We start from the raw sequence: 27,634 nt of genomic DNA, 5'->3' as shown, positions 1-27,634 counted from the left end.
TTTTATTTCTCTTTCCGGCTTGTAAAGGGGGCTCCGGGACACAAAACGAGCGCTGATCGAAATGCGGATCATTCAGGCGCGGCTTCCCTCCAGAAGAACTCTCCCCTTGTTCGGCAATGCTGCGGCAGGGGAACGGTAGGGAATAGCTAGAGTGTCCCGCCGCCACAAGGACAGTCACGGATATGCTGGCGAATATTTGGCGCTGAATCTCGTTTGGTAGACGTAGGCCGAGAACGCAATCAGCACCGCCACGAAGCCGAGTGACGCCCCTACGCAGAGCGCCAACAGCCCCATCAGTCCAGCACACTTCGGGGGTTCAGGGTAGGTCTCCATGGGGCCTGACTGCGCGATGTTCATTGCCTCGCTGCTAGCACCATTGCCGAGTGGTTCTAGGCCGGAACCGACCAGGACGCCGCCAGGGTTCTCCTCCTCGGCGGCTGCAGGATCTTCCAAAGGTCGGTGGAGCCCTTCCGCATCGTCTTTGTCCACCGACCATTGCTCGGGAGCGTTGTAGCTGTCGCTGTCCCCTCGATGGGTCGGCAGAAACTTGCCCGCAAGCTCAACCAAAGCCATTTCCTCGCCGATGTATTGTCCGCTGGCCATGGCTGGCGTTTCTTCCGCGGAATTGCACCGACAAATGAGAGGCGGCAGCTGCCGCGAGGCGGTGCGCTGGTTTCTTCTTCTTCTCCTTCTGCGTCTGCTCTCCCGATTCTTGTCTGCAAAGCCGTGCGAGAACGACGGCTGCGCCAGGGTATGCCGGTATGGAAGTCAGGTAGGCAACGGAATAACCCGGCATAAAACTGCGTAAATAGTAAAACAACTAAACTGAAGGCGTGTAAAATGAGGAAGCAAACGCACTAGCAGAAACGTAGAGAAGAGAAAGCATAACGAGGAGAGAGAGAGAGAAAATAAGTTTTTATTTGAAGGATAAGTCCAAACGAATCATATAAAACATAATAAAACTGAAAAAAAAGAAATGCGGGAAAAACACATGTCTAGAACGACCGAACTGTGTGCCGCCGCTCCCAAAGCCCCTGCAAACAGAACGGCGAAAAATGGCTATGAAATCTTTTGCGTTTAACTGCCCATGCTTACATCCAAACCATTTCTGACCAAATGTTATCGCTAGGTACCGCGTGTTTAGCCCGAAACACGCGTAGAACGTGTTCTAGGCAAGCGTCTTGCCCTATGGACGCAATCAAAACTAGACCACTGCCCGGGGCCAGTCCGGGCAAAAAAACTTACGACAGTTCTTTCTTTATGGTACGACTTTCCTGCCAAGAAGTCCCAGCAGCATGCACCAGGCAACGGTCACGTAAAGGGCTTGTGAGCATAGTTTCGACCCGCAACGAGACAGACAAAAGGCACAACGGCGGGTTCAGCTTATGGGCCCAGCGATTCCTGCTGACGTAATGCGCACCAACTTGGAGGCATTTAAACATCGCTTTCCGAGGCTGCTCTTGCCTGAGGAGCACGCCATACGAGGGTGGCGTCTTCCAGTTCCTGATAAACTGCACGACGTTCCGGTTGCTCAGTACGGCCTGCTTACGAAAGGCGACCACTATTGTTGGGGTCGTGAGCATATTCGTGAATCGCTACGAGAAAGGCAGGCAGTGTATCGGGTTCATCAACTCCTCGACTTCGCGATATTTCTTGTGGTTTGTACATCACTTTACATCCTACATTACATTACATTCCGGATTTTATGTAGAGCTCCTGTTAGCAGCACCTACACTGAACTATATTGTCATAGGTGCGAGAAACGAAAGCATGATAAAGCAAAAGAGAGATTAGTATTTTAAAACTGCAGGGAGGTGCATACGATTACACGTAAATAGTGTATTCATTCCCGGTCTCAACGTAGTGCATTATAATCACTGATTCCATTCACATTGCTTTTGGCACGAAAATACGACGTCTCACTGTCCTTGTTCAATTAAAAAGTATAAAGGTTTGGGTGAGTTCGTTAGACATATGTGTTAAAGGAGGAAGATTGGAAAGCTAAGGAAGCGCTCTGAAACTGTCCCTGACCCTGGCTCTAGAATGCAAAAGCAATTGTTGGAGACTGAGGGGCCCTTAGGTTGTCTGACTGGTTCAGCACCGCAGATCCCGTCTCCGGAGGATGGTGTCGGACTCCGTTAAGAAGGAGACTGCGCAGAAGGTTTATGTTTACATACTTACAGTCGAGAAAGGAGTGTCTCGGTAACAAACCAGAAGTTCATTAGATCCCTGACTAGGGAATAAAGTTCGGAGAACAATGTCCAATCAAGTGAGCAGTTTTAGACACTGGTGGTACCGCCCACGGCAGGGGGCGCTGCTGATGATATCTCACAGCTCGGTCGATGGAAAGGGGCAAAGACAGTCCTCGAACACTGTCGTGTCAATGTCACCACTGCAGCTACGTCTGTGCCTCCGTGGGAAAGGAATGGCACGCCGTTTCCCAGCAGGTGGAAAGGGAAAAGACGCATTGATCCCTGTCGTGTCAACTTCACCATTGTGGCGAGTTTGGCGCCACCATGGCAAAGACATATCAAGCTGTCTCCCAGCAGGTCAATGACCGGCCCTGTCTCCCCCGCCTGCAGTCCGAAGCGCGGGCCGCACTTCCTAAAAAAAGACAATGCATCACTTGAGGGCAGAGATTAGCTTTTTCCATTTACACTATGCAAACTAAAGAAAATGTGCCAAGATCGCCTGTGATGGTGGCTGCCTTACGATACACACAGTCATTAGTCACAGTATGCTAAATTATACCAGGTGTTTGAAGGAAGCCCGCCACTAATTTTTAAAAATAGATAGTTATGTGACATCACTTAGATTGCCTCCTTATAAATACCACTGAGGTTCATCGTAGCGATAGTCCCTGATTGGTCGAGAAGGTCGTGACGTCATCATAAAGTTGAAAACCTGGAGACTAGAGTGAGTACCTTCCATTGAATTATCGTTTGGGATTATATTAACCGCACCCAATCTTCCACCTTAATCCACCCACTAATCCCCAATAATTAACCTATATCCAACCACTAATCGTCATTAATCCTCCATTAATACTAAACCAATTTTCTGGGGTGGGTCTACTTCCTAAATTTGGGGTGTCGTTTGGATTATTTGGGTGCAGGCAACCTTTTTGCCCGCGTAGGCGACCTTTCTGCATCGGAGTAGTTATGTTAATTTCTGAACAGGTGTGATGGAACCGCAGCCAAATACGAGTGCTAGTCTGGAGCAGCGTCTGCGTTGTTTTCAAAGGCCTGCTAGAGTCCGAGCGATTTGTCCAAAGGGCAAGGCGATAGCGTTCCGTGGACTCCCTGGCAGTGCTGCAACACGCAGTCGCGTTTCACTATTAAAGGGCCCGAGAAAAGGGTGTTTGAGGTTGGCTCTAATACGCTTGCATTATGTAGAGTATAGGCGACCAAGCGTCCATACCGCGTACAAGACCTCAAAATTGCGCGCCGCTCATTTACAATTTTTTTTAATTCGCGTTTCTACGCCTCGGTGCGACCAGCGGGGCAGTGTTTTCGTCCGAATCCGCGCGCAACGCGTCATGCACTGCTCTTTACTTCAGCAGAGGACGGCTATCATTGGTTCGCCGCGCCAACTCTTTTTGAAATCACGCAGCAACCATGGCCGCGGCCGGAAGCTCTACCCTCAAGGAACTCCCGCGCGCGTCGGCAGCCGGCGGAGGGGCCGAGTGGGTGTGCCGGCGGCGCAGCACTGACATTTTAATGTGCAAAAGTGACGAGAGGAGAAAAAAAGACGCGAAAACGCGGAAATTCAAATTTTAAGGACAGATAACTCAGCTTCCACGCAACGGAGTAGAAAAATTCTTGCTTGAGGATATTTGGGAAGCGGTGTCTTTGAACATCCTAGGCATGCCGCAACATTACTTTGAGCACCTTTCAGTGCCCCTTTAAAGGCGAAGCTTAAGGGTCCTCCCATTTTTTTAGGTCACCATGTTCTTTCCTGGTTGGAAGCGGGTTTCAACACGAGGATTAGGAGCTCTTGAGGCGGAAAAGCCTCCGTCGTCATTGCCACATTCTAAAGGGGGATTAACACTGGTGAGTCTTCGCGCGACCGGTTTCGGTCAATAAGTTACGGTTTCCAAAGCACTAGGAAAGCAGGGAGCAGCGCAACAAATCAATATAAACCTGTCGTGCGACCTCAGCGACTCGCCATTGTGAAAGGCGGGTTCACACGGGGGTATAGCTGGTCGCGCGACAGGTTAAAATTGATTTGTTACGCTCCGTCCCTCCCTGCTTTCCAAGTGCTTCGGAAACCATAACCAATGGAGCGAAATCAGTCGCGCGATGTTTGGTACTCCCTGGCCTTCTAACAGCTGACAACTGGCCACACGACGATGCCTGCCACCATCCCACGCGCCTCATGCTATCTCATCGACCCCTGCAAAATTATTTGTGTATACAACCTTTGTCCGCAAAGTTTCGAGACTGATCTATTTTCTTTACCAGAAATCATTCCCCAAAACAAATGTTGGTGCTAGTGTTCCTGTATATATGCTCCCTGCGGGAGAGCTGGTGCGTATATGCAACGCCATCTTTTCGGGCTAACCTGAGCTATTTATGTTAATTGCTCTGGCAGCCACTAGATGGCACTACACGTAAAGAATACTGTTGTATCGTAGTAATGATAATTAGCAATGAATCAGTACACGTAGCATACGGTCGAGCCGACCTGTATTCTCCTACTTCGTCGTCTTCTCTCCCCCCATGCGCGCGAGTGCATGCAGCGCACTTGCCACACTTCATCTTTATCACGAATACGTTGTCACTAGTCTGCGCATTCTACTGTAAGTGAATGTCGAGAGAAGGACGTCTACCTCGAACAGCGTGTAAACATATTCAGTATGAAGCTTGGCAAGACAACCACACAGAAGTATGAGCTCGTTCGTGACGCTTACGGCAAAGAGACATTATCGTGGGTGCGAGTTTTCGAGTGGCACAAGAGGTTCGCTTCGGGGAGAACTTCGGTAGAAGTCGACAAAAGGCAGGGGCGCCCTTCAACCACACGGAACGAAAAAACGTAGCTCGGATCAGGGAAATCGTCCAGCAAGTTCGCACCATTACAGACCGCATGCTATCAGATGATCTCGACATTAGTAAGACAACATGCAACCAAATTTTGCGTGAGAACTTGGAGAAACGAAACCTGAATGCCAGACTTAATTGTGCCGCACTCCCTCAAACATGACCAGAATGACATGCGGGCATCAGTGAGCTCTGATTTGCTCTCCGAGGCAGAGGATACTGCATTCGTCGACAGCATCATTGCTGAAGACGAAACATGGTGTTTTCAATACAATCCTCAAACAAAGAGGCAGAGCACGGATTGGCGGTCCACAAGCTCACCTGTGTCGAGAAAAGTGCGGCGACAGAAGACCAAACCAAAGACGATGCTGATAGTTTTTTTCGAGGCCAGAGGTGTCATACACAACGAGTTCGTCCCACAAGGGCAGACGGTGAATCAGGACTTTTATATCCGCGTGCTCCAACACACGCATGATGCCCTGCAACGCCGTCGCCCTGACTTATGGGCACCTGGACAATGCAGCCTTCTCCACGATAACACATGGCCGCGCACTGCTCTCAGCGTGACAAAATTTCTCGCAAAGCAAGGCATTACTGTAATTCCTCATCCGCCATACTGGCCTGACCTCTCCCCATGCGATTTTTTTCCTATTTCCACATGTGAAGAGAGCTCTGAAAGGTCGCTGGATGGGGAGCGTGGAGGCCATTCCAGACACCACGATAAAGGAGCTGACAGCTCTTCCAAAAGAAGCGTTTCCAAGACCTAAAGAAGCCTTGGAAGCAGTGTATAGACTGTAAGGGAAATTATTTCGAAAGGGTGCTGCACAAATGATTTCAATGTTAAACGCATTTTTTTAATAGACTCAGTCTCAAAACTTTACGAACAAAGGTTGTATTGCTTCTCAACGATACTTTCTACCGGTCACCTCACCTCTTTTATTTTATTTCTCCATTCTTCCTGCTATTGTTTATTTCCGCTGAACCAGCTCAGGTGCTTCCGAAGCGATGGCATATGCTGAGGCTAGCAAGATTCTTTTCTTTCCTTGTTATTTCGTAGTAAACCACATGCTTGCGTCGGCGGCACGCTCTGTCCCCCTCCCCGCTTCCGGCGCGCGAGCCATCGGCGCCGTAATCACGCCGCGTTCTCGTGAAAAAAGCCGCCGCGGTGACTCTGATTAAGGCGCTTGGCTACTGAGCCCGAGTTCCCCGGTTTGAACCCGACCGCGTTTCGATGGAGGCGAATCGCAAAGGCACCCGTGTGCTGTCTGATGTGGTACCGGTACACGCTAAAGATCCCGATTAGGCCAAAATTATTCCGGAGCCCCCCATTACTGTACCTCCTTCTTTAACTCCCAACTCCTCGGGCGTACCCGCCGCGGTGGCTGTGATTAGGGCGCTCGGCTACTGATCCTGAGTTCCCGGGTTCGAACCCGACTGCGGCGGCTGCGTTTTTATGGAGTCAAAACGCTAAGGCGCCCGCGTGCTGTGCGATGTCAGTGCACGTTAAAGATCCCGAGGTGGTCGAAATTATTCCGGAGCCTTCCACTACGGCACCTTTCTTCTCTCACTCTCCTTTATCCCTTCCCTTACGGCGCGGTTCAGGTGTCCAATGAAATATGAGACAGATACGGCGCCATTTCCTTTCCCCATAAACCATTATAATAACCGTTATAATAATGGTTTATGGTTATTATTAATATTATCATCCCTTGCGGCCCGGTTCGGGTGTCCACCGAGGTGAGAGACAATTTCTACGCCATTTTATTTCCTAAAAAAAAACGGCTCTTCAGACACCGTGCGCAAACGAGTGGCACATGTAGCAAGGAAAAGAAAAACAGAAAGAAACGGAGAAGGGACGCACGCAGCTAATCGTGCTTTCTCCCACCCTGCCCTGTTTAAAGTGAAAACCCTACCATATTTTTCGACTCGAGTGCGAGTTTACGGTGCCTCCTCGTTCGCTATAACCGAGTGGTGCGGGCAGAGTTGTTCGTTGTATCTGAAAAGTATCGCCATTACCCTAATACATATTTTGATTGTAGCACCGCCCTAGTGCGTACTGAGCGCTGGTTATAGCTGCGGCTCTTACAGGTGGGCTCGACTGTTAAGTTTTTTTACTACCAATAGGCGCCTGATAGCAGTTACACATTTGTAGCGGGCCGACAGTAGTAGTCATATCAACTTTTAGAATTTAGAAAATGTGATTACCCTCGGCGCTGTGGCTCAACAAGTTTGGGCCATTTCTCGCGCCATTGGAAAGCCGCGCGCCTGTGGGGAGCGCAAAGCGATATCAATCAAATTGCGTTGGTTAGGCGCTTGCCTATAGCGGGCCGGAGTACCCGCGCGCGGCGGCCACGTTTCGATGAAGACGAAATGCGAAAAGCACCGGTGTGCATCCCAAGCTGGTCTAAATTTCTCCAGAGGTCTCCAATATGACGACTCTTTATTCACTCTCACCTTTCCCCCACAGTGCGATATAGGTGTCCACCAATTAAGTAGCGAGCTACAGCGTCTTTCCTTTTAATAATAATAATAATTGGTTTTTTGAGGAAAGGAAATGGCGCAGTATCTGTCTCATATATCCTTGGACACCTGAACCGCGCCGTTAGGGAAGGGACAAGGGAGGGAGTGAAAGAAGAAAGGAAGAAGGAGGTGCCGTAGTGGAGGGCTCCGGAATAATTTCGACCGCCTGGGGATCTTTAACGTGCACTGACATCGCACAGCACACGGGCGCCTTAGCGTTTTTCCTCCATAAAAACGCAGCCGCCGCGGTCGGGTTCGAACCCGGGAACTCCGGATCAGTAGTCGAGCGCCAAAACCAATTTTTAAATCTCGTCACTCCGTGGAGGAAGGATAGTTAGGAGAGGCCATTACGCGACATTTTTTGCAGCCGGACGCGAGAGCTTCCCCCTCGCTAGTTGGCCGCAGTCTAAGCACGCTTGCACATGGGCAGTAGCCACTGCACTCAACGTTACGACGTTACTCTCGGCCGCGCCATTGCCCAGACTCCAAGTAGTCCTTGCGAGAGGTCGTGACGTCCAGGCACATTTTTTTTATCGAGTCACTCCGTGCCTCATGTACCATGCGACATTCTCTCCCCCCACGCGCTGGAGCTGCGAAGTAGAGGAGCGCGGGGAACAACGCAGTGCGGGCGGAAGAGTCAAGTGGTCCATGCGGCATAGTAACGCGATTTGATGGACGCCGCTTGGCACTCCCCGCAGAAGCGCGGTTTTCGAATGGCGTCAGAAATGGCCGAAATTTGTTGCGCCACAGCGGCGAAGTATTATCGAAATTCTAAAAACTGATACGGCTTTTACTAACGGCCAGCTACAAATGTTTAATTGCAATCATGCGCCTATCTGTAACAGTTAAAAAGGCAACTATTAGACACAGCTTACTAGTTACCGATTCACCTGTTTTCTGATAACCGCCAAGACTGGTATTGCTATGCCACGAAAAGCCTCTCTTTATCCGAAAAAAAGTTTTATAACTTAGTGGCGGGCTTCCCTGAAACAACGTCGTAGATGCTTTGAACAAGCATCAGTAGACAAAAACATCATTCAGCGGGAAATGGCAAAACTTTGTCAGAAAAAGAAATAACGCAGCATTTTAAGTGCAGAAGAGTAAAGAAAATGTATCATAATACTCTGAAAAAAAATTTAATATGAAGGAAACACCTGCGCCCATGTCCAGTGTGTTTGTTTTGTTCGCATCACTCTTCACGAGTGATGCAATCCTGCAACCATTCTACATGCCTCAAAAATATATAATCAACAGCCCCAATACTCGAGGAAGGTATCTGTAAAGATGTGATTACACCCTCTGAAAGACAGTTGCAACTACACTAAAAGGCATGACGTAGCTGGCAAGAAGGCCAAAGTAATAAATTTCTTCCCTCAGGAGCTGGACGCACGTGCTGTAAACGTGAATAGGGCTTTGCTGAATTCTCAATCTTCCAAAACCAGACTAATACAGCATTAAAACACACCACTAGCAAATACTCTCACAAGACTACCAAAGCGAAAATTTGTCACAAAGCCTAATGCAATCATCATCAGCCTGACTACGCCTACTGCAAGGCAAAGGCCTCTTCCACATCTCTCCAATTAACCCTGTCCTTTTCCAGCTAACCACAATTACAATTACAATATCCCCAACCATGTGCTGAAGCCTACTTTTCGCAACTCAAAAGTGTAACACAAAAGCCCACAGGTGACTCCTAAAAACCTGGGAAAAGTCAACAAGAAAGAATTTCATTTTTCATAGCTCAATTCCTTGAGGAATGCGAATTCCATACATGTTCTAATCAACACTACTTACTCCTTCTTATGTTAATCACTACAACTGCATGAGGCATCAAGCATGAACACATACATTCACAGAATGACCAAAACTAGACACAGGTTTTGGTCATAGATTTGTGTTAGCAGTATCAGATAATTGTAATAGTTAATGCCATTTAGACGTAAATAAGTCATTAGCTAGCTTGATACCTCCAGAGCTACCAATGCTGTGCCTTCACCCAGCGGCTGCTATAAAGCCATAAAAGCTGAGTCTCGTTCTACTAAGTTTATATGTATGGGTTTTCCACCAAATATGGGCGACTTCACTTTAAAGTTGATAAGTGAATCTATTAAAGGAATGCAAAAACAACTTAAAATTTAAAAGCTCTTAGTAGCCATAATTGTACCAACTCTCAAATCTATTACACGTGCTGTGGAAGACAAAAAAATACAACAAACACATAAATGCACTATTGGAACTGCATCATGATGAAGCATTGATGCAGTTCCAATAGTGCATGTTCTGTAGTCTTTTGTCCTCCTAATGCGTGCTATGAATTTGAGAGTTGGTAAATTCATGGATACTAAGAGCTTGTAAATTTTAAGTTGTTTTTGCATTGCTTTAATAGACTCAATTCCCTAGGTTTGAATGCAGAGTACAAACTGTACAATATGCAACTTCCTCTGAGCAGCCGCACAAGTGAAGTATGAATGTCTAAAAGAGGATAAAGGGTGAAATGGCAGCAGCAATTGCTTCTTTGAAGGTAAAATGAAAATATGCAAGGTAAATCTGTATAAATACAAGAATTTTACAAAGCCTCACATACAATGTGAAACAACAGAGGCGTACCATTGTTGCGAAAGTCTGAGCATGCAATGGAAAAGTCAGTTAATGCCGAGACATTCAACAACCTGCACCGCAGCGAGGAGAGCATATGAAAGACAATAGCTGGGCTGTGAGTAATTTACTGATCAGTAAAATGGAGACTGGCAATTAAAAAATATCATATGTTCAGCATCTAGCCTAAAAAGAATGAGAGCACACGTCTCTTGGCAGGAAATTCTTTCACCTCTTTCGATGCAATTTTTTTATAATTATGAAGAACAAAAAGAGAACGTCAGAAGCTAAGGTTTCTTGGTGCCATTGAAGAATGCAACAGCAAACAAAAATGCATAATAGGAGGGGATGACTCCTGTGTTTGCTTCTGAATGCTTCAGGTTCCAGGGATGAATTCAGACACTAAAAAAATGGGATCATTTGAGCGGCTGTTGAAGGACCCAGACACATGGGCTATACAGACCTCAAGAACAGCCCCTCTTTGCAAAACAATTAGTATTTTCCTTATTCTCACACACAAAATGAACAAAAACAAAGTGAAAGCTCAATCCTCTTTGCAGGTACAAAATGGCAAGCACTGCCACAATGAAAAATTGAAACCAAATTGAAAGTGATGTGAAGAAGCTAGAACTGGGCTAGCTGGTAGAACGCAAGGGGCTCACAGTACAGGATAAATGCAATATGAGAGCAGAACCTACTTTTGCTACTCCTTTTTTTATCAGTGCACCCCTTATTAAAGAAACAAAGGCTACATTGCCACTTTGAAACAGCTGCAAAGCATTTGCTTAGTTTCGGTTGCCCCTGTTCCTCAGAAATATTTTGGCCGCTGAGTACGAGTAACTAACACAAGCATAACAACAGAAGACAGCAAAAGTGTTAGAAAGGAGCCAAAACAAGAGGTTTGTGAAATTAACAATAAAAAATGCCCTCAAATCGAGAAGTAGCACTCATATTTCACTATTCCCTGCATCAACAATCCCAACAAGACAAAGAAGCCAATTTTATGCTTGGTATGTTGCGAGAAACAGGCTCACTACAAGCCATGGCAATTGCCTCTCCCTCTCTCCAACTGATGGCATACCGTGACATCCACACATTTTTTTCGAATAAAAGTTACAGCATAAACACGGAACTAAGAAAAAGTAGCAGCACAACCCTAACTGAAAGGAATTTGGTTACGAAGTAAGGCAAATCTCAATAAATCAATAAGACAGCCATCTGCAAGAACGGCAGCAGTCACAAAAAAATCAAGACGAACTCTCTTGCACAGAAGGCAACACAAACAATAAGCTCATTCCACTAAACCTTTTCTTGTAATGGTACGGGCAAGATACCAGACATTATGAACAAATAAGAATAAGAAAAATCATACCACGCTTTATTGTATATTACTATGAAGATTAAGAACGCACCTCCAGATGCACTCATACACAAGACCATGCAGAAACAGTTGTGCAATGCCTACACGTTGGTACCATTCTACATGCACGGCCACAGTAGAACCGTTAGCATAAAGCGATAAGCACACAAGTGCCCCACTGTGGCCACATACACTAGATGGTGCAATTACAAGACTAGCTATTTTACAGACCATGGCTTCCAGGCTATATAAGACCTAAAAAGATAGCCAGGGGTGGTTCGGACTATTGTTTTCCTGCCAAGTTTGTTTTTCCATAAGAGTGCCAGTACCTGCAAGAATAAAAACAGCATTGCAGTGTTTATAACATCACAAGCACATGCATATTCTTGGCATTTAAGCAGATTCAAGGACCAAAATGACAGAGCTTCAGGCTTTTCCAGTGAGTCAGCTGCAACTATTAAAGCTAGACTGAAGGTGAAATTCTTACCAAACAGCATGGCACTACTGAGCAGTGCCTTCCTTTTTAACAAGAATGCTCTCATGGAAAACCACAATAAGCATAAATTTTGCATGCGGCTGGCAATAACAACCGGCTCATGCTCACTGGTGCAATGCATCATCACCCACCATGGCAGCTTATTGGCTGCAACATTTGGCTGCTCAGCTTAAGGACACAGGACTGAATCCCAGCCACAGTAGCCATATTTTGATGGAGGTGATGTGCAAGAACACCCGTGTGTTGTATCATGTCAGTTCATATCAAAGACCGATTCCGGGGCTTTTTCTGAACATCCAGGTGACAATCACGTCACATTCGTTAGAGTCCCCTCATTCTGGTGCAAAAGAAAACATTTTTCAAAATGGCGAGTAGAAACTTTTTAAAAGCGCAAAATCCAGGAAACCGAAACCGGTCATCAACCAAATGATGACTTCTGGACAGACCATCCTATGACATCATGGGTACTGTCACAAAAACCTGTCGTGCGTGCTTTGACTGGCCAAACAGGCGACTGCACATTTGTCTGAAATGAACAAATGCCAGTTCAATATTGACTTCTTCAGCAGAGTGAATATTGATGGCCACGCATGCATGCAGTGACGTCAGGCACGCAATGCAGCCTGTAGAAATCTCCCGAAGTGAGGTCACGAAACCGGAAATTTTAAAATTCATTTGCGACGCAAGAAAACATATCTCGACTGTGAAACTTGCCACAAAGGACCAGAAAAACTGCAGAGAACATAATGTGAAAGTTTCAGCAAGATGAGAGAGGTAGGAAAAAATGTCTGAGATGCCCTTTAAAGATCCTCACCTGGTCAAAACTAATCTGTAGCCATCCACTGCAACATGACTTACAGCCCATGTGCAATTTTGGGATGTTAACCCCCCCCCCCCCCCCCATAACATGCACCACCACCTTAGTTCTAGATTTCATTAGGAATTTATATAACTGATATGTTCTAATCAACTTTCTTTGTCTTTTTGCACTATGTTACAAGCGACATCAAGTACGAGCACAAATGAAAAAGGGCTGGCTCCGTAAGCACAATGCCACACGCAAGGCCCCTAGTTTCCTGAATTACTACAAAACATCGCAGATGTAAGCATTTTTCACTGAATCGTATGTTAGTAGCCCCATTCTTTTTTAGTGCTACTGTTATGGACATCGATAGAAACGACAGTATGATGGGAAAATGACTTTTCTACCTTATCTGAACAAATGATGCGAGGGTGGAGTCAGGAAACTGAAAAAGTTTTTAAAATTAGTATGATTATACTGCACCCTCAAACTGTTCACGCAGATAGACCACAGCCAAGTTCCCGCTCAAGAAACACATATGGCATGCTACAATATGGAAGCAGTGGACATCATTTATTTTATTCATTTACAACATACTGTTAGTCTCATCCTGGAGGAGTTAGCGATGCTTCAGATGCACGTGCCATAACTGAACAAAGCCAAGCCTCCAATACTTCTATGCACACAGCCTGCCACACAATAGTAGCCACCATAGCTTGTGTGCTGCTGCTTCTCGGTGTTTCGAGCTGCCCAGTCTTACACCATTTTGCGCTCCTCTGCATTCCAAACTCCAGTCAGCTCTTCCAGTGCCTTTTCTTTCTCAATGCCCTGCACCGTATTGTTTCCATATTCATTGCCGCCTTCTCCTTTGCACTTGCAAGCCACTCGCTTTGCCTCCAAGGTGATTATTTATTTATTTTATTTATTTAAATACCCTAAAGGCCCAAGTGGGCATTACATAGGGGGGGAGGGCATGAAAACAACACAATACAGATTATTGGCACACAGTACTTAACAAATACAAAGAATAACTATATATACAAATTGCAAGTACACATCACTGCAGTCGCTGACAGATACATAGGTTGAGCGTATGAGACTTAATGCTTCAACAATACTGAAAATATCACGGTGAATTTTCTAGGCCAAGGTGCGATGAAAGTTTTGTTTGAAAATGTGATAACTCAGTTTCAGAAACTATGTCAGCCGGTAACGAGTTCCACTCTGCCATAGATAATAGTAAGGGTGATGTTTGATATTTCAGTGTTCGTGCGAAGATGGGTTGCACTTTGTGGGAATGATCAGACCGGGATGAAACATGATGGGCAGGGGCGATGCGATCAGCTGTGAACGGGGAGCCATCGTAGTACAAGGAATGAAAAAACGATAAACGAGAGAACTTGCGTCGAGTGATAAGGTCGGGCTGACTTCTCCTCAGCAGCTCTCAAGCCTGGTGGGGAAGGTCGCTTTAGTCACCTTGAGAAGCTCAGAAATAAAAAAAAATCATACTATATTCATACCTTTGTTCCGAATATAATAAGAGGTGCATTCTAAAGAATTATTTGATGCCACCTGCGAAAATTCGCAGATTTTTGTTCTAGATTTGCGGAATATAAATTTTTTTTGCCGCAGCAAGTTAGGGCCTTACCCATGCATGGCGCAGGTTTCTAGACGTGCTCACAGAATCTGTCTCATTCTTCAACTTGCATTAGCCCAAAAATACTAAATATAATTGTAGACAACTATTTATAACACTAGCTACAAGTTATTAGCTAAATTATAGTCTCTGCATCAAAGCACCAATCAACACTATTTTTCATGCCCAGCATCTCCTGTGAAATGCCATTAGAACCGTCCCTAGTCCATTCAGCCTAAGCATATGGTTCACTGCAGAACAGCTGGCTAAAGCGCCTTCATTCATACCTAATGACTCCAGCACATCACTATGACTAGTTTCATTAAACATAGGCATTATAAGAGACGAAAGAGTGCAGAACATGCACACTGTTGAAACTGCATGAATGAATGATCCACAACGAAACCCGTCACCACAGTGATAAGAATGGCACCAGTTCTCCCCTTTCTCATGCACAAAAATATTTGTCTCACTTCTGTACAACCCACTTCCATTCGCTGGCTTCGAGTGCTGAAGAGAGCACAAATCCTTGTCTGGACACCATGCACACGCCATCAGATAATTGCCCCTTTAAGCATGAGCACGAAATGAACAGGTCCAGCGCCATCTCAGTATTATAGAGTGCTGGGCCACCAGGTGTTGCTTTCACGCAATTTGGGCAAATGTTTTGTGCTTCACATCTGTGGTCCTCTGACAGCACCAATATGGGTCTAATACAGTACAGAGTAGGAGTGTTTATTTACGGGGTTTAACGTCCCAAAGCGACTCTGGCTAGTACACAGTAGGGATAGCTCATTTAAGGCATCTGAGGAAAATTCTTCAGCACTAAATACGAAACTAAAAAATTAAACTGAATTAGCACTACATACCTAAACTGTATTGACTGGGGAACACATTTATAGCAAAAATACACAGATAGACGTGTGCACAAGCAGACCAAGCCAACTGTTCATTTCGAATAATCTTTCTTTGCGTTATTGTCACAGCTCTACCTACAACTTGTGCGCGTGCACTTTCTCTGTGTTCCCCAGGTCAGTGAAGTTTTTGTTCGTGTCTAGCATTTACCCTCTTTCATCATATTCGTCCTCTGGTTTCCATGCTAGAAAATCGTGTCTTAAACAATGGCTGGTCTCAACATCAAAAATGCTTTTTTGAACACATGTGAACACGTTCACGACAATACACACAACTGCATTTCAAGAATACTCCGAGGTACAAATTGCATGCCGAAGGGAGGGTAGAACATGATATGACAGTAGAGTAATAGGCAATTTGAAGTTAAAGTGATAGGATGTAGAACTATATACAGGAAAGCTGGGAAAGCACCTGTAAAAGAAAGCAAAAGAGGCAAAGGTTTGTTGCAACAGTCCATGAACACGCAGCACATATGATGGCAAATGCCAAGACTTTACAATAAACTGCACTACAGAGAGGACAGCAGGCAAGCAACAATGGTTAGACATGAGTAATCAAAGTGCAACTCTACACTTCAATGAAAATGTCAGGAGACAGGCTTCCGACCTAAAAAACATATTTAGCAAGGACTTTATATGATAAGAGATAGTTCCAGTGCCAAAAAACAAGGTCTGATAATGAGCTGAGCACTATAAATACTAGAGACTTCTGTTCACTGCACAGCATTCATAGTGTGTAGCTGGTCTTCAGTCTGCCTCTTAGTAACACTGGTTCCAAGTCACCATGCTTAAAGTAACCAACCAGCCCCACTTCAGGGTTCTTGTCCCTTCTAACATGTTTCTATTTTCAATTTTTTTTATGCAAAAACACAACAGAATGTGCCAATTCAAGATTACTCTACAATGTAGTAGAGTACTACAGAGAAAAAGGGGGGATAATGCCAGAGTGGACTGAAGGGATAAATTTAAACACCAAAAAGTTGTCCATGCCAACTAGCTTCCAAGGACTGCATTCATTTGAAAACTGTCTAGATTTACAAAACAATTTGTATCTTGGCTGTCAACACATACGAGATGCACATAAAAGAGTACAACCTATAACTCCTTTTAGATATAAGACAATGTGCACTATGAAAAAGAAAAAAGAATAAAGTCTCATTTGCCACTACCAAATACAAAGCATGTAGTAGACAAGAAATATGTAATTCCTTTCTTTCATTTCCACTGTTACTGATAACTGCTTGAACACTGGACATAGGTAATAAAAAAACCTGCCACCAGAAGACAGCAATATTTGCAAACAGGCCGCCAAAACACTTATTGGAACCACTGAGTATTAGCATGTTCGTTTATGCAAAAAATAGCATGCATGATGTGATCTTAACAGCATTCCATTGCCACTAAAATTAAAATGTAGATTTTATCCAAGATTCTGAGAGAAAGGACTCTTAAAATTCAGGCCCATTTTATCCCTTCAAGTGTTTACATACAGCAATGCCTACATAATCATTTGCTTCGAAGTTCAAAGAATAAGTATGATGTCAAACGAAATAGCTGGACAACATTATATGAAAATAATTTGATTATATTGCAGGATAATTACAATGAATGAGCAAGAGGGCCATTTATGTTGTGTTTTGTAGGGTGTTATGACACATAGGGAGAGCCATTTATGAAAATAACAGCACGAATAGTGCAAAAAAGGTAAAAAATTCCACACATTATGAAAAGACAAGGAAAACAATCACACCATGCTCTGTCATACAGCATCAGAGGTTAAGTCCAATGCTTTTAAGTGCAGCTGTACATTTGATTTTACAAATACAATTGAGCAATTACTAGCTTCCTATAGCAACAAAGCTCTGCAAACACCCTTGGCACAAATTGATGTTAGCTGACACACGCCCAACTGAATTGTTATACATGAGATGATGTAATCACCAAACAAAATGTTACTGATCATGACTTCCATGCTATTACTGGCCTATGACGAACAGTTGCTTTGAAGAGACAATCACGAGAAAACTTTTCCTTTAGCTTCTCGACGTCAATTCTATAATGTCTGCAAGAATTAAAAGCTGTGCAGCGCAAATATGAATGTTACATGCAGTGGAGCTTAATCACTCCGAGCATTTGACATGGACATTCTGGACACTCATCACATCTCACGAAAGTAGATTCATGAAGCATCTTTCATGGCATCACTGTAGACTGCCTATTTTGAGAAGAATGTGGGATGCTAAAGCTAGCACCCATTTTATCAATTTGCTGCCATTAATCGATGGCTCATGCTTAGCAGTGTAATATAGCATTAACACTGTTCCTTCCACCAGAGTTTCCTACAGTTATCGGTATGTCTAGAGTGTTTTAATAAATGCCACCCCAACTGCCTTCTCAACAACAGTTTCTCCAAGAGTAACCCCTATAAGAAATTGATGCCTGCACTGCCTAAAAGCCCGAGAGCTCAAATGACTGCATAGACCATAGAATATGTGAACTATTTTGCCTATTCTGAACTGCCTCCTCAGTAATGCAGTGGTGCCGTTTATGAGTAGTAAAGTCTAGTGAACCCTTGCTGTCTTGGTGTCAGTAACGGATTCAGTATGTCCGTGCTGATGCAGTTATGAGCATACTGGTTGTGCAGCGTTGACAAGAGATCTCACCACTGCGGACAAACGTATGCACAGTGCCATTCTCTCTGAACACTCGACAGTCTTTGCAGGAGTTTGATAAAGCACACAATGCTCATGTGTTGCCGCACATGCAGTACTCTCATGCGCAGTGCACAACAAGCAGTTAAATTTTCTCAATACAGTACACTAATATAGTTAGAACTCTGTAGATTACTTTTGTGGGAGGGATCACATGTCAAACAAAATGCCTTAAATCGCATGCAAACTAAAATTTTTTGAAGAGACAGCCTTAGCCATAATAAAGCTAACTGCTTCTATGGCTAAGCATTTGAGGAGACTTCAGTCTTGTTATCAGAGGAAGTTTGAAAGAACGCAAAATTTGACACTGGACTTTTGTAGCTTGTAAAACACCGAGCAAAACTAAACTTAAACTAAACTCTGAGAACATTAAAGTTATGAGCATGCTCACCCAGCAACAGAGTAAGTGGGAATTTAGAATGTAGCACCCTTCAGACATTGTACTTTTAGTAGAGAATCCAATAGGCAGTTTTAGAAAACAAAAAAGGTGAGGGGGAGACCATTAGTTGGAATGAAAGAGAAGCATAGAAAACAGAAGGATGTTTTCATACAAGGGTAGAATAATGATTATTATCCGTCGATGGGTGGCAGATTTTCAATGAAGCATTAAAAATGCTTCAAGAAAGGAATAATTTCGAATCCCTCCAAGAAAGAACAGAAAAAACGCACCTATTTAGGAACAAACTGCCATGCAATTCATCTGTGAGCAGTTGGGAGAAACCTTCGTATAGTGCAAAAGGCATAGGCACTATTAAGCTTGATATAAACCATGACAAGGAGGATAATATATAACAAATAAACAGATGGAAATAAGGAAAAAAAATAAATTATGTGTGGGTGCCAGGTTTGAAACCAATGAGGCTATCAGTTTTCAAGCCAGAGGTGAATCCAGAAAATGTGCTGAAAGTTCAGTGGCAGCTCTGAGCGAGCTCACACTGCCGTCCACTTATAAGTATACTTGAATAAGAACATCGCAAAAAAAGGCATAAGCTGCCAGGCACACTGGCAGCATATGGTGAGAAAAGGTTAGCATAAGATCTATTAATGATGCAAAACAGAATGAGCACAGTGCTCAATTAGTTCTTAGCAGGCAGTCATATCCAAATATGAAAACGAAAACAATTTGGTGTCTGCTTCCAGCATACAAATAGATAGCAAAAAAGAATACACGTTAGGCATAGAGCTTTATCTTTACAAGGGTTATTACAGACATAAATTTTCAGGAATATGGTGCCTGTATTCCTGGCCTATATAAAAAGAATGCCCCCTTTCCTGCACTACTCTTGGATATAAATTATCAGCCTTTATACACTAGTGACTAACAAAGGCAGACATTTAACCTTAATGACAAATTCATCCTTTGTACTCAACCGAATGATCATGCTTCCACTCATGGCTATTGCAATATAGACACAAACCCTTCATATAACAGTACACAACGCTAGGCAGAAGGCATTCCTTATAGTGTATGCCCCTTGAGTGTTGATTTGTGCAATGGGTAAATGCTTTTTAGATATTTGGCTCTGATTGCATGACAAACAACACTCATCCAGTCTTTCCCATGTAACTGTGTAGCTTGCTGCATAGAGCTAAATCTACTGAAGGGGAGCCATATCCACCAATTTTGCAGAAGCAAAACGCTTGATGACCACCTTCCTCCTTGTCTTGGCTTCAGACATATCGCTAGGTGATGCTGCTCCCGAGTAGGTAAGTAGTGAAAAAAGTCTGAAAAAAAAGCTGAAATGTTCAATTTACAATGGGCATTAAAGATTACTTTGCTTGTTTTACTTGCGTCACATCCTGACCTTGAAACGCTGCCAAATGATACACTGCTAGCCTCATACTACTGTCAGCTACGTGTTAGAGCACAAGTACCTATACCCAAGCAGTTACATGCAGAAGGCTAAATTTTGTATCACTAACAAGCTACTTTAGGTAAAAAAAAAACAGCATATGGCAACGAATTGTAAAGGAGAATATCTCACGCAAATCCTGCCTATAAAAAATATAGTGATTCTTCAGTGTTTTTTAACCTCAATTTCCTGCTCTTATAGTTTAGTCACATATCTGAAAAAAAAATTAAACAGCAAGACATGCATAAGGTTACTAGAATGAACGGTAGATATAACTAGTGCATTCTTGACAATGCTAACTGCAGTGGTAAAAAGGAAAAAAAACGAGCACACGAAACGATGGACAGTACCGAGAATGAAAATGTAGCATGACCAATGAGACTGCACTGTCCACTACGTCGACATCAGCATGCTGCATCAGTTGTATCTACAACCCCTTTAACCATAGTTTTTCCTCTCTTAAATGAAACCTGTGCTATAGCCTTTCGCATAAGATATTTTGCTGCATGAACACTGCACTGTTAGGAAGCTACACTGCCTACAGCTACATAGCGGAACTAAATAAAGCTAGTGGACAAATCCTTGCTGAGGACAACTATCTGTCAGCTGAAATGCACTGCTACTGGAATTCATATACACGACTCAAAGAGAAACACTGCACGGGCAGAGCGCAATTTTTTTTTTCTTTACGATCAAAATGTGCCTAGATATTAGCGGGAGTGAAGCACAGTAGCAAAGAACGGCCTGAGTAGCCGCTGTGAACTGCAAGTAAAATCTGGCCTAAAGCCGATGTCGAAACGGCGCAAATGACAACCGGACAGGATAGTGCAGTTCCCTGTCAAAAGATGCGTGTGAAGCACTTTACAAATCAAATGACAGCCTGCTAGAAAGTTGCGCTAGTCAAACCATACGTGAAACTCGCATATTTTCACAAGTGGACGCCGGCAAAAATAGCTCCTGCGGCGGTAACGCGTGTGACCGGAATGCAGGGCCTAGCGATTGCAAGACTGCAAACACTCATTCAGAGCCTTGTATGCTGTTCTACAGTTCGCGTATCTACATGGGAACACGGCCGAAGCCTGCCTGGCGTTGCATGTCTCCTCGCCCAACGTCCCCTCTCCTCCTCCTCCCCGTTCCTTCCCTTTTTTTCTCTTCTTTCTCTCCTCTTTTACATCGTTTCACTCGCCCCTTCGGCAGACAGCACCCCTCCTCCTCTACATCGTTTCGGGGGTGGGGGGCAGTGGCGATGCCTTCCCTTCTGTCCTTTCAGGGTGAAGACACCGCTACTTGCGGGGACATGCTGAGTTTCACCCTCTTGTTCAGGTGCATTGAGCGCAATGCGGCGGCGCGCCATTTTGAAGAAAAACCTGCAGCTGCCGCGAGGAATTCAGAAATTTTGGTGTTCAACGTTGACAGAGTGGTACCACACATAGTTTAAACAGTGAATCGGAGGTAGTTACTCTAAAGTAGACTCTTTCGCAGCTAACCTGCCGATAAAGTCGGCGCCTTATGAACAGTCGGTGCACTCATGCGTGTTGGTTCTCTTCTGTAGAGTTTATTCTGAGCAGTGTTCCTTCATAACAGCTTTCTTACAACTTGCGCAGCATATTCTAGTGCAACCTTTTGACCCGAATACTCTCCACTTCAATTACTTTTCCAACAATCAGATTTCGAGCTGCAGTTGCATATTGGCCAAAGGTTGCCATTCAGGCAGCTTTTCGTTCGCCGTGAAATCAATGCGAGAAGGTGCGTTTCATGGCTGCTAATTTAAACAATTATGAGGATGTAAAGATAAGTAGCATTATCCCTCCGTCCCAAGCAGAAATTGTTCTGAAAAACAAGCGTTTCGCATGCCTTACCTCTCATACTTTGAGGTTTACTGTTGTTCACGCAGTCTGGTTTGACCTGCGATTGGCATTTTTTTCAGCGCGCGCTGTCGCGAACAAAGCCAAATAGCCGGGTCACTTCACTAGTGCGGGCAGAACACCCGGGAACACAACAGACCCTCATAACTTGGTCTCTGACTGCTACATCACGCACACTACGAGCTCACTTGAAGCAAAGGGGCGTGGCCCGTTTTTGGCTCGGTTTTGCAAGTTCTGTGCGTTCTCCGCCGCCTTTCTTCTTCAGATTAGAAGCCCGTCGTCGTCGTTACGCATCGCGGCCTTTCTTCTCCCGATTATGGCCGCCTCGGTAGATACCGCACGTTCTGCACCACGCTGCCAAAAGTAGCATGTTTTGACCAGAAGCGCTTGCACTCGTGCGAGTGCTAAAACCTGCCAGGCCCCATCAAAAGTTGCCGAGCGGCTTTGGCTTCCCAACCTGATCGTAAAGGTGTTTCGCAATAAGGCAGCCGTATTATTTCTGCGCTCTTGTGGGTAAGCGCGTAAGTGAAGCTCTCGTCGCAGCTTTTTTGCTGAGTTTATTATTTGTTTTATCTTAATGCCACGAAGGCAGGAAGGCTCTCCTCTCTCCTCCTTTGCGCCAGCTCACTACGAATATCCTGGCGCCAAACCCATCTTCTGTGCGTTAGTAAGCAAAGAAGCCGTGGCTGCGTGACGTGAACGCAAGGTGGCTTTTTTTCTCCAGTAACGGTTAAAAGCGACTGTTATCCAGTATAACAGCTAGCTAGTCGTTTTTGAAGATTTTTCTTCATGTTTTGAAAGGAAACAGAAATTGTTTAGAAAAATTTGTCCTCAAATAAAGCGGCTTAATCACTACGAATTAGGAAGATGTCATTGCAACGCATCGGCAGTCTACGTGCAGTCAACACCATCCAAAGGGAAACACAACCATTTGCATTGTTTTGTTGTGGTACAAGCCACTAAGGAAAGCAGTTCAGAAAATATGACCATTTGGCTTCAGACGTGTCCTCCGCTTTCTACTCTAGAGCAGTGAGGTGACAAGTTACTTGGAAGAGAAATTTGACATTATTATGTGGAATTTTTCACATACGGTGCAGTAACAAGACAGTATGAGCTTTGGAAAATTGTTGTCGTGAGTTCTTCAGGCGAATACGCAGTAATTAAAATTTATTGCCGTGAAGTAACGGCAAATTAACGAGTGGTGCTTTTTTTCGGTAACGGTAATGGTAACGCGTTACCATTTTTTTTTCTGGGGAATGTAGGGCGGTAATGGGTTACTTTTTTTTTAGCCTAACAAGTAACGTATTTTGTTCCTTTTTTTCCGGTAATGCCTACAACACCGTTTATACCTCGTTATCACAATTGTTTTTATGACGTAACACAACTATTCTTACGTCGCCGCGCACGTGGAAGTGTGTGGCGCGAAAAGACTGTACCAAGTGTCTGCGCAAAGGCGACTGGGTGTAGAGAGAGGAACTCGAGTGAGAGACATTGGTAAGCATCGTGCTTGCCCTGTCAAAGTGCGATTGGTGGCCCTGAGAGGGACCATTGAAAAAAAAAAGCTGCCAAAGCAGCTTTGAGTCTTGGAGGGGGTCGAATATGGCAGGAAAATGGCCCACTTCACATTGGGTAGTGCCGTGCAATGGCCTCCACGAGTCGCAAGAAGGGGTCGCTGCAGCGCTGCCTTCCGTTCAAATGACTGCCACCACACCCACCCGAAGTAAGACTCAGTGAGTTTTGGGGTGAGCTTGCGCCCACTCCTTATGAGCTGGGCCTTAACCTTCTGCCAGCAACCCTCAATGTGCTACGTGTGGGTGCCGGTTGTGGGGTCCACAAAGTTCGTGGAGTGGTTAACGGTCTTGTGAGACAGGCCCATGGAGACGCCGTTCCCGTCAACCAGTCCTGGTACGCACCGGTAAGCGGCCCACGCGTCGCTGCTGCTGGTGGTCCCTAGGAGAACGTTTGCAGCGATTATGGTGCCCAGGGTTGCCGCGTCTCTTCGTTCTACATTGAACAGGCGCAGCTCCTTTGTGCACAGAAAATATACCAAAAATCCATGGCCCTCGGGCGCCGCCGCCGCCGTAGTTGTTCTGGCGATGCGGCGGCACGTTGTCGCCAGCCATAAGCCGGCCGCGGTTGTATTTTCGCCTACCTCTCATAAGGCATTCGTCCACCTGAATCTGGCATCAATCAGCGCCTGCTCTTTCAACACCGTCGAATTCAAGTTTGGAGAGGTCCTGTGCACCTCCGAAGAAACGCAAAGAACAATCTTGAATACTGCGAGTGTTGTTTTTTCTTGCACAAACTTCAAGGTTCTGTTATTTACATTGCAACCTCTGGGCGCCTACGACAGTGCAGTTAAAGGGACGGTGAGGAGAACTCTTATCATTTTTTTTTGTTAGCAAAATCTGATAGTTCGGCATTTTATGGCTTTGTTGCCGCTTGTTCGGGAGCGAAAGGTGCACTTATTTCAAAGAAATTTGGATTCGAGAAACCAAAACTACTTGTTGGGCGAGTTGGTGCTCACGATGATCCATTACAGTGCGACAGACGGGACAGAGAAGAAGAGACGCAACACAGAGCGCTGACTCGCAACTAAAAAGTTTATTGACCGCCAGCCAGTATAAATACTGCCCTGGTGGCCGGGAAGGATACAAGCACGCTTGACGCGCGACATTCAACATCGCCAGTACATCAGTAGCGGTGATATTTCCCACGTATCACTCTTACCTGTTGACACGTGCCTGATGTACTGGCACATGTCAACTCAAGTTCCTCACTCGAGTTCCTCTCTCTACACCCAGTCGCCTTTGCGCAGACACTTGGTGTAGTCGTTTCACGCCACGCACTTCCATGTGCGCGGCGACGTAAGAATAGTTGTGTTACGTCATAAAAACAGTTGTGATAATGTGGTATAAACGGTGTTGTAGGCATTACCGGACAAAAAAGGAAGAAAATACGTTACTCGTTAGGCTAAAAAAGAGTAACTCGTTACCACCCTACGTTACCCACAAAAAAAAGGTAACGCGTTACCATTACCGTTACCGAAAAAAAGCACCACTCGTTACTTTGCCGTTACTTCAAGGCAATAAATTTTCATTACTGCGTATTCGCCTGGAGAACTCATGACAACAATTTTGCAAAGCTCATATTGTCTTGTTGCTGCACCGTATGTGAAAAATTCCACATAATAATGTCAAATTTCTCTTCCAAGTAACTTGTCACCTCACTGCTCTAGAGTAGAAAGCGGAGGACACGTCTGAAGCCAAATGGTCATATTTTCTGAACTGCTTTCCTTAGTGGCTTGTACCGCAACAAAACAATGCAAATGGTTGCGTTTCCCTTTGGATGGTGTTGACTGCACATAGACTGCCGATGCGTTGCAATGACATCTTCCTAATTCGTAGTGATTAAGTCGCTTTATTTGAGGACAAACTTTTCTAAACAATTTCTGTTTCCTTTCAAAACATGAAGAAAAATCTTCAAAAGCGACTAGCTAGCTGTTACTGGATAACAGTCGCTTTTAACCGTTACTGGAGAAAAAAAGCCACCTTGCGTTCGCGTCACGCAGCCACGGCTTCTTTGCTTACTGACGCACAGAAGATGGGTTTGGCGCCAGGATATTCGTAGTGAGCTGGCGCAAAGGAGGAGAGAGGAGAGCCTTCCTGCCTTCGTGGCATTAAGATAAAAGAAATAGTAAACTCAACAAAAAGCTACGACGAGAGCTTCACATACGCGCTTGCCCACAAGAGCACATAAATAATACGGCTGCCTTATTGCTAAACACCTTTGCGATCAGGTTGTGAAGCCAAAGCCGCTCGGCAACTTTTGATGGGGCCTGGCAGGTTTTAGCACTCGCACGAGTGCAAGCGCTTCTGGTCAAAACATGCTACTTTTGGCAGCGTGGTGCAGAACGTGCGGTATCTACCGAGGCGGCCATAATCGGGAGAAGAAAGGCCGCGATACGTAACGACGACGACGGGCTTCTAATCTGAAGAAGAAAGGCGGCGGAGAACGCACAGAACTTGCAAAACCGAGCCAAAAACGGGCCACGCCCCTTTGCTTCAAGTGAGCTCGTAGTGTGCGTGATGTAGCAGTCAGAGACCAAGTTATGAGGGTCTGTTGTGTTCCCGGGTGTTCTGCCCGCACTAGTGAAGTGACCCGGCTATTTGGCTTTGTTCGCGACAGCGCGCGCTGAAAAAAATGCCAATCGCAGGTCAAACCAGACTGCGTGAACAACAGTAAACCTCAAAGTATGAGAGGTAAGGCATGCGAAACGCTTGTTTTTCAGAACAGTTTCTGCTTGGGACGGAGGGATAATGCTACTTATCTTTACATCCTCATAATTGTTTAAATTAGCAGCCATGAAACGCACCTTCTCGCATTGATTTCACGGCAAACGAAAAGCTGCCTGAATGGCAGCCTTTGGCCAATATGCAACTGCAGCTCGAAATAAGTGATCCTGATTGTTGGAAAAGTAATTGTAGTGGAGAGTATTCGGGCCAGAAGGTTGCACTGGAATGTGCTGCGCAAGTTGTAAGAAAGCTGTTATGAAAGAACACTGCGCAGAATAAATGCTACAGAAGAGAACCAACACGCATGAGTGCACCGACTGTTCACAAGGCGCCGACTCTATCGGCAGGTTAGCTGCGAAAGATAGTCTACTTTAGAGTAACTACCTCCGATTCACAGTTTAAGCTATCTGTGGTACCACTCTGTCAACGTTGAACACCAAAATTTCTGAATTCCTCGCGGCAGCTGCAGGTTTTTTCTTCAAAATGGCGCGCCGTCGCATTGCGTTCAATGCAACTGAACGGGAGGGTGAGACCCAACATGTCCCCGCCGGTAGCGGTGTCTTAACCCTGAAAGCGGCGCTGGCCCATCGAGGCATCCTACTTCTTCTTGTGGCTATGTGGGGGGAATGTGCTCGATTTCTGCCACCCATTTCGCGGGGGCACAGCTTGGAGCGGGGATGGGGAAAGGGGATGTGGGGAGGGGGATGTCCGCTTGCAACGCGCGCTGGTGGTCCGTGGTGTCCAGGAAGGCAGGTCCCAGCAGCAGCAGTAGCCACAACTGGGGAGGGTGAACGGCACGCACTGGGAGTGGCGCGTGCACGTCGGGGGCTTGCAGGAGGCAGGCAGCTCATTTCCCCGGTCCGGCCGAAAGGCTGGGCGGAGGTGGGCGATGACTACAACTCAGCCGGGTTGGCTGCAGGAGGCCACCATGTGGCAGCCGATGAGGACCGCGGGGTAAACTGCTACAGGGTAGCAGCGCGGCGGGGTGCGCTAAGGAAAACCGCCGTTTCCGGCGGCGCGCAGGAGCTGTGGTTACAGCTGGGGCGCCAGCTGGCTGGCGCACAAGGGACCGGCGGCCGTGTCCAGGATCTCGGGATGCGGGCCTGGTCGTACCGCCGGGGGGCTGCTTCAGGACCATCCTACGCCGAGCTGGCATCATGCAGCGCTGGAGATCCCGAGGGGACGGGTGGTCGAGAGGAGGACAGAAGGGAAGGAAGCGCCGCTGCCCCCCCCCCCCAAACGATGTAGAGGAGGAGAGGCGCTGTCTGCCGAAGGGGCGAGTGAAACGATGTAAAGGAGGAGAGAAAGGGGATGAGCGGAGAGGAGAGGTGACGTTGGGCGAGGAGACATACGCAACGCCAGGCAGGCTTCGGCCGGGAACATTACCACACAAGGGTGATAATACAAGGAATATAAACTTACCACTACATCGGGAAGGACAGCTTCAACGCCAAGAACCACAGAGCTCTCAGCATTGCACGCCAGTGCACTTGGCTTGCCTTTCCTTCAGTACAGTGCTCTAGAATCAAGGTTCTAGTTCTAGAG

General features: G+C 45.6%; 1 protein-coding gene across 1 annotated transcript; it reads right to left on the bottom strand.

Annotated features, from left to right (window-relative positions):
* Positions 1-27,634, bottom strand: LOC144114775 (uncharacterized). Its single transcript, XM_077648727.1, has 2 exons — positions 27,512-27,634; positions 1-800 (listed from the first exon to the last, which is right to left on the bottom strand). Exon 2 carries the CDS (start codon positions 601-603, stop codon positions 175-177), a length of 429 nt encoding a protein of 142 aa, XP_077504853.1. The 5' UTR covers positions 604-800; positions 27,512-27,634; the 3' UTR covers positions 1-174.

The sequence above is a fragment of the Amblyomma americanum genome, chromosome 1, assembly GCF_052857255.1.
Source record: "Amblyomma americanum isolate KBUSLIRL-KWMA chromosome 1, ASM5285725v1, whole genome shotgun sequence".
Classification (NCBI taxonomy): Eukaryota; Metazoa; Arthropoda; class Arachnida; order Ixodida; family Ixodidae; genus Amblyomma; species Amblyomma americanum.
Note: the sequence above shows the minus strand (reverse complement) of the source record. Positions and strands in the feature narration are given on the sequence as shown.

What these genes read in the sequence shown, in the direction of transcription:
- LOC144114775 (XM_077648727.1), bottom strand. Translation starts at nt 603, where the DNA reads ATGGCCAGCGGACAATACATCGGCGAGGAAATGGCTTTGGTTGAGCTT.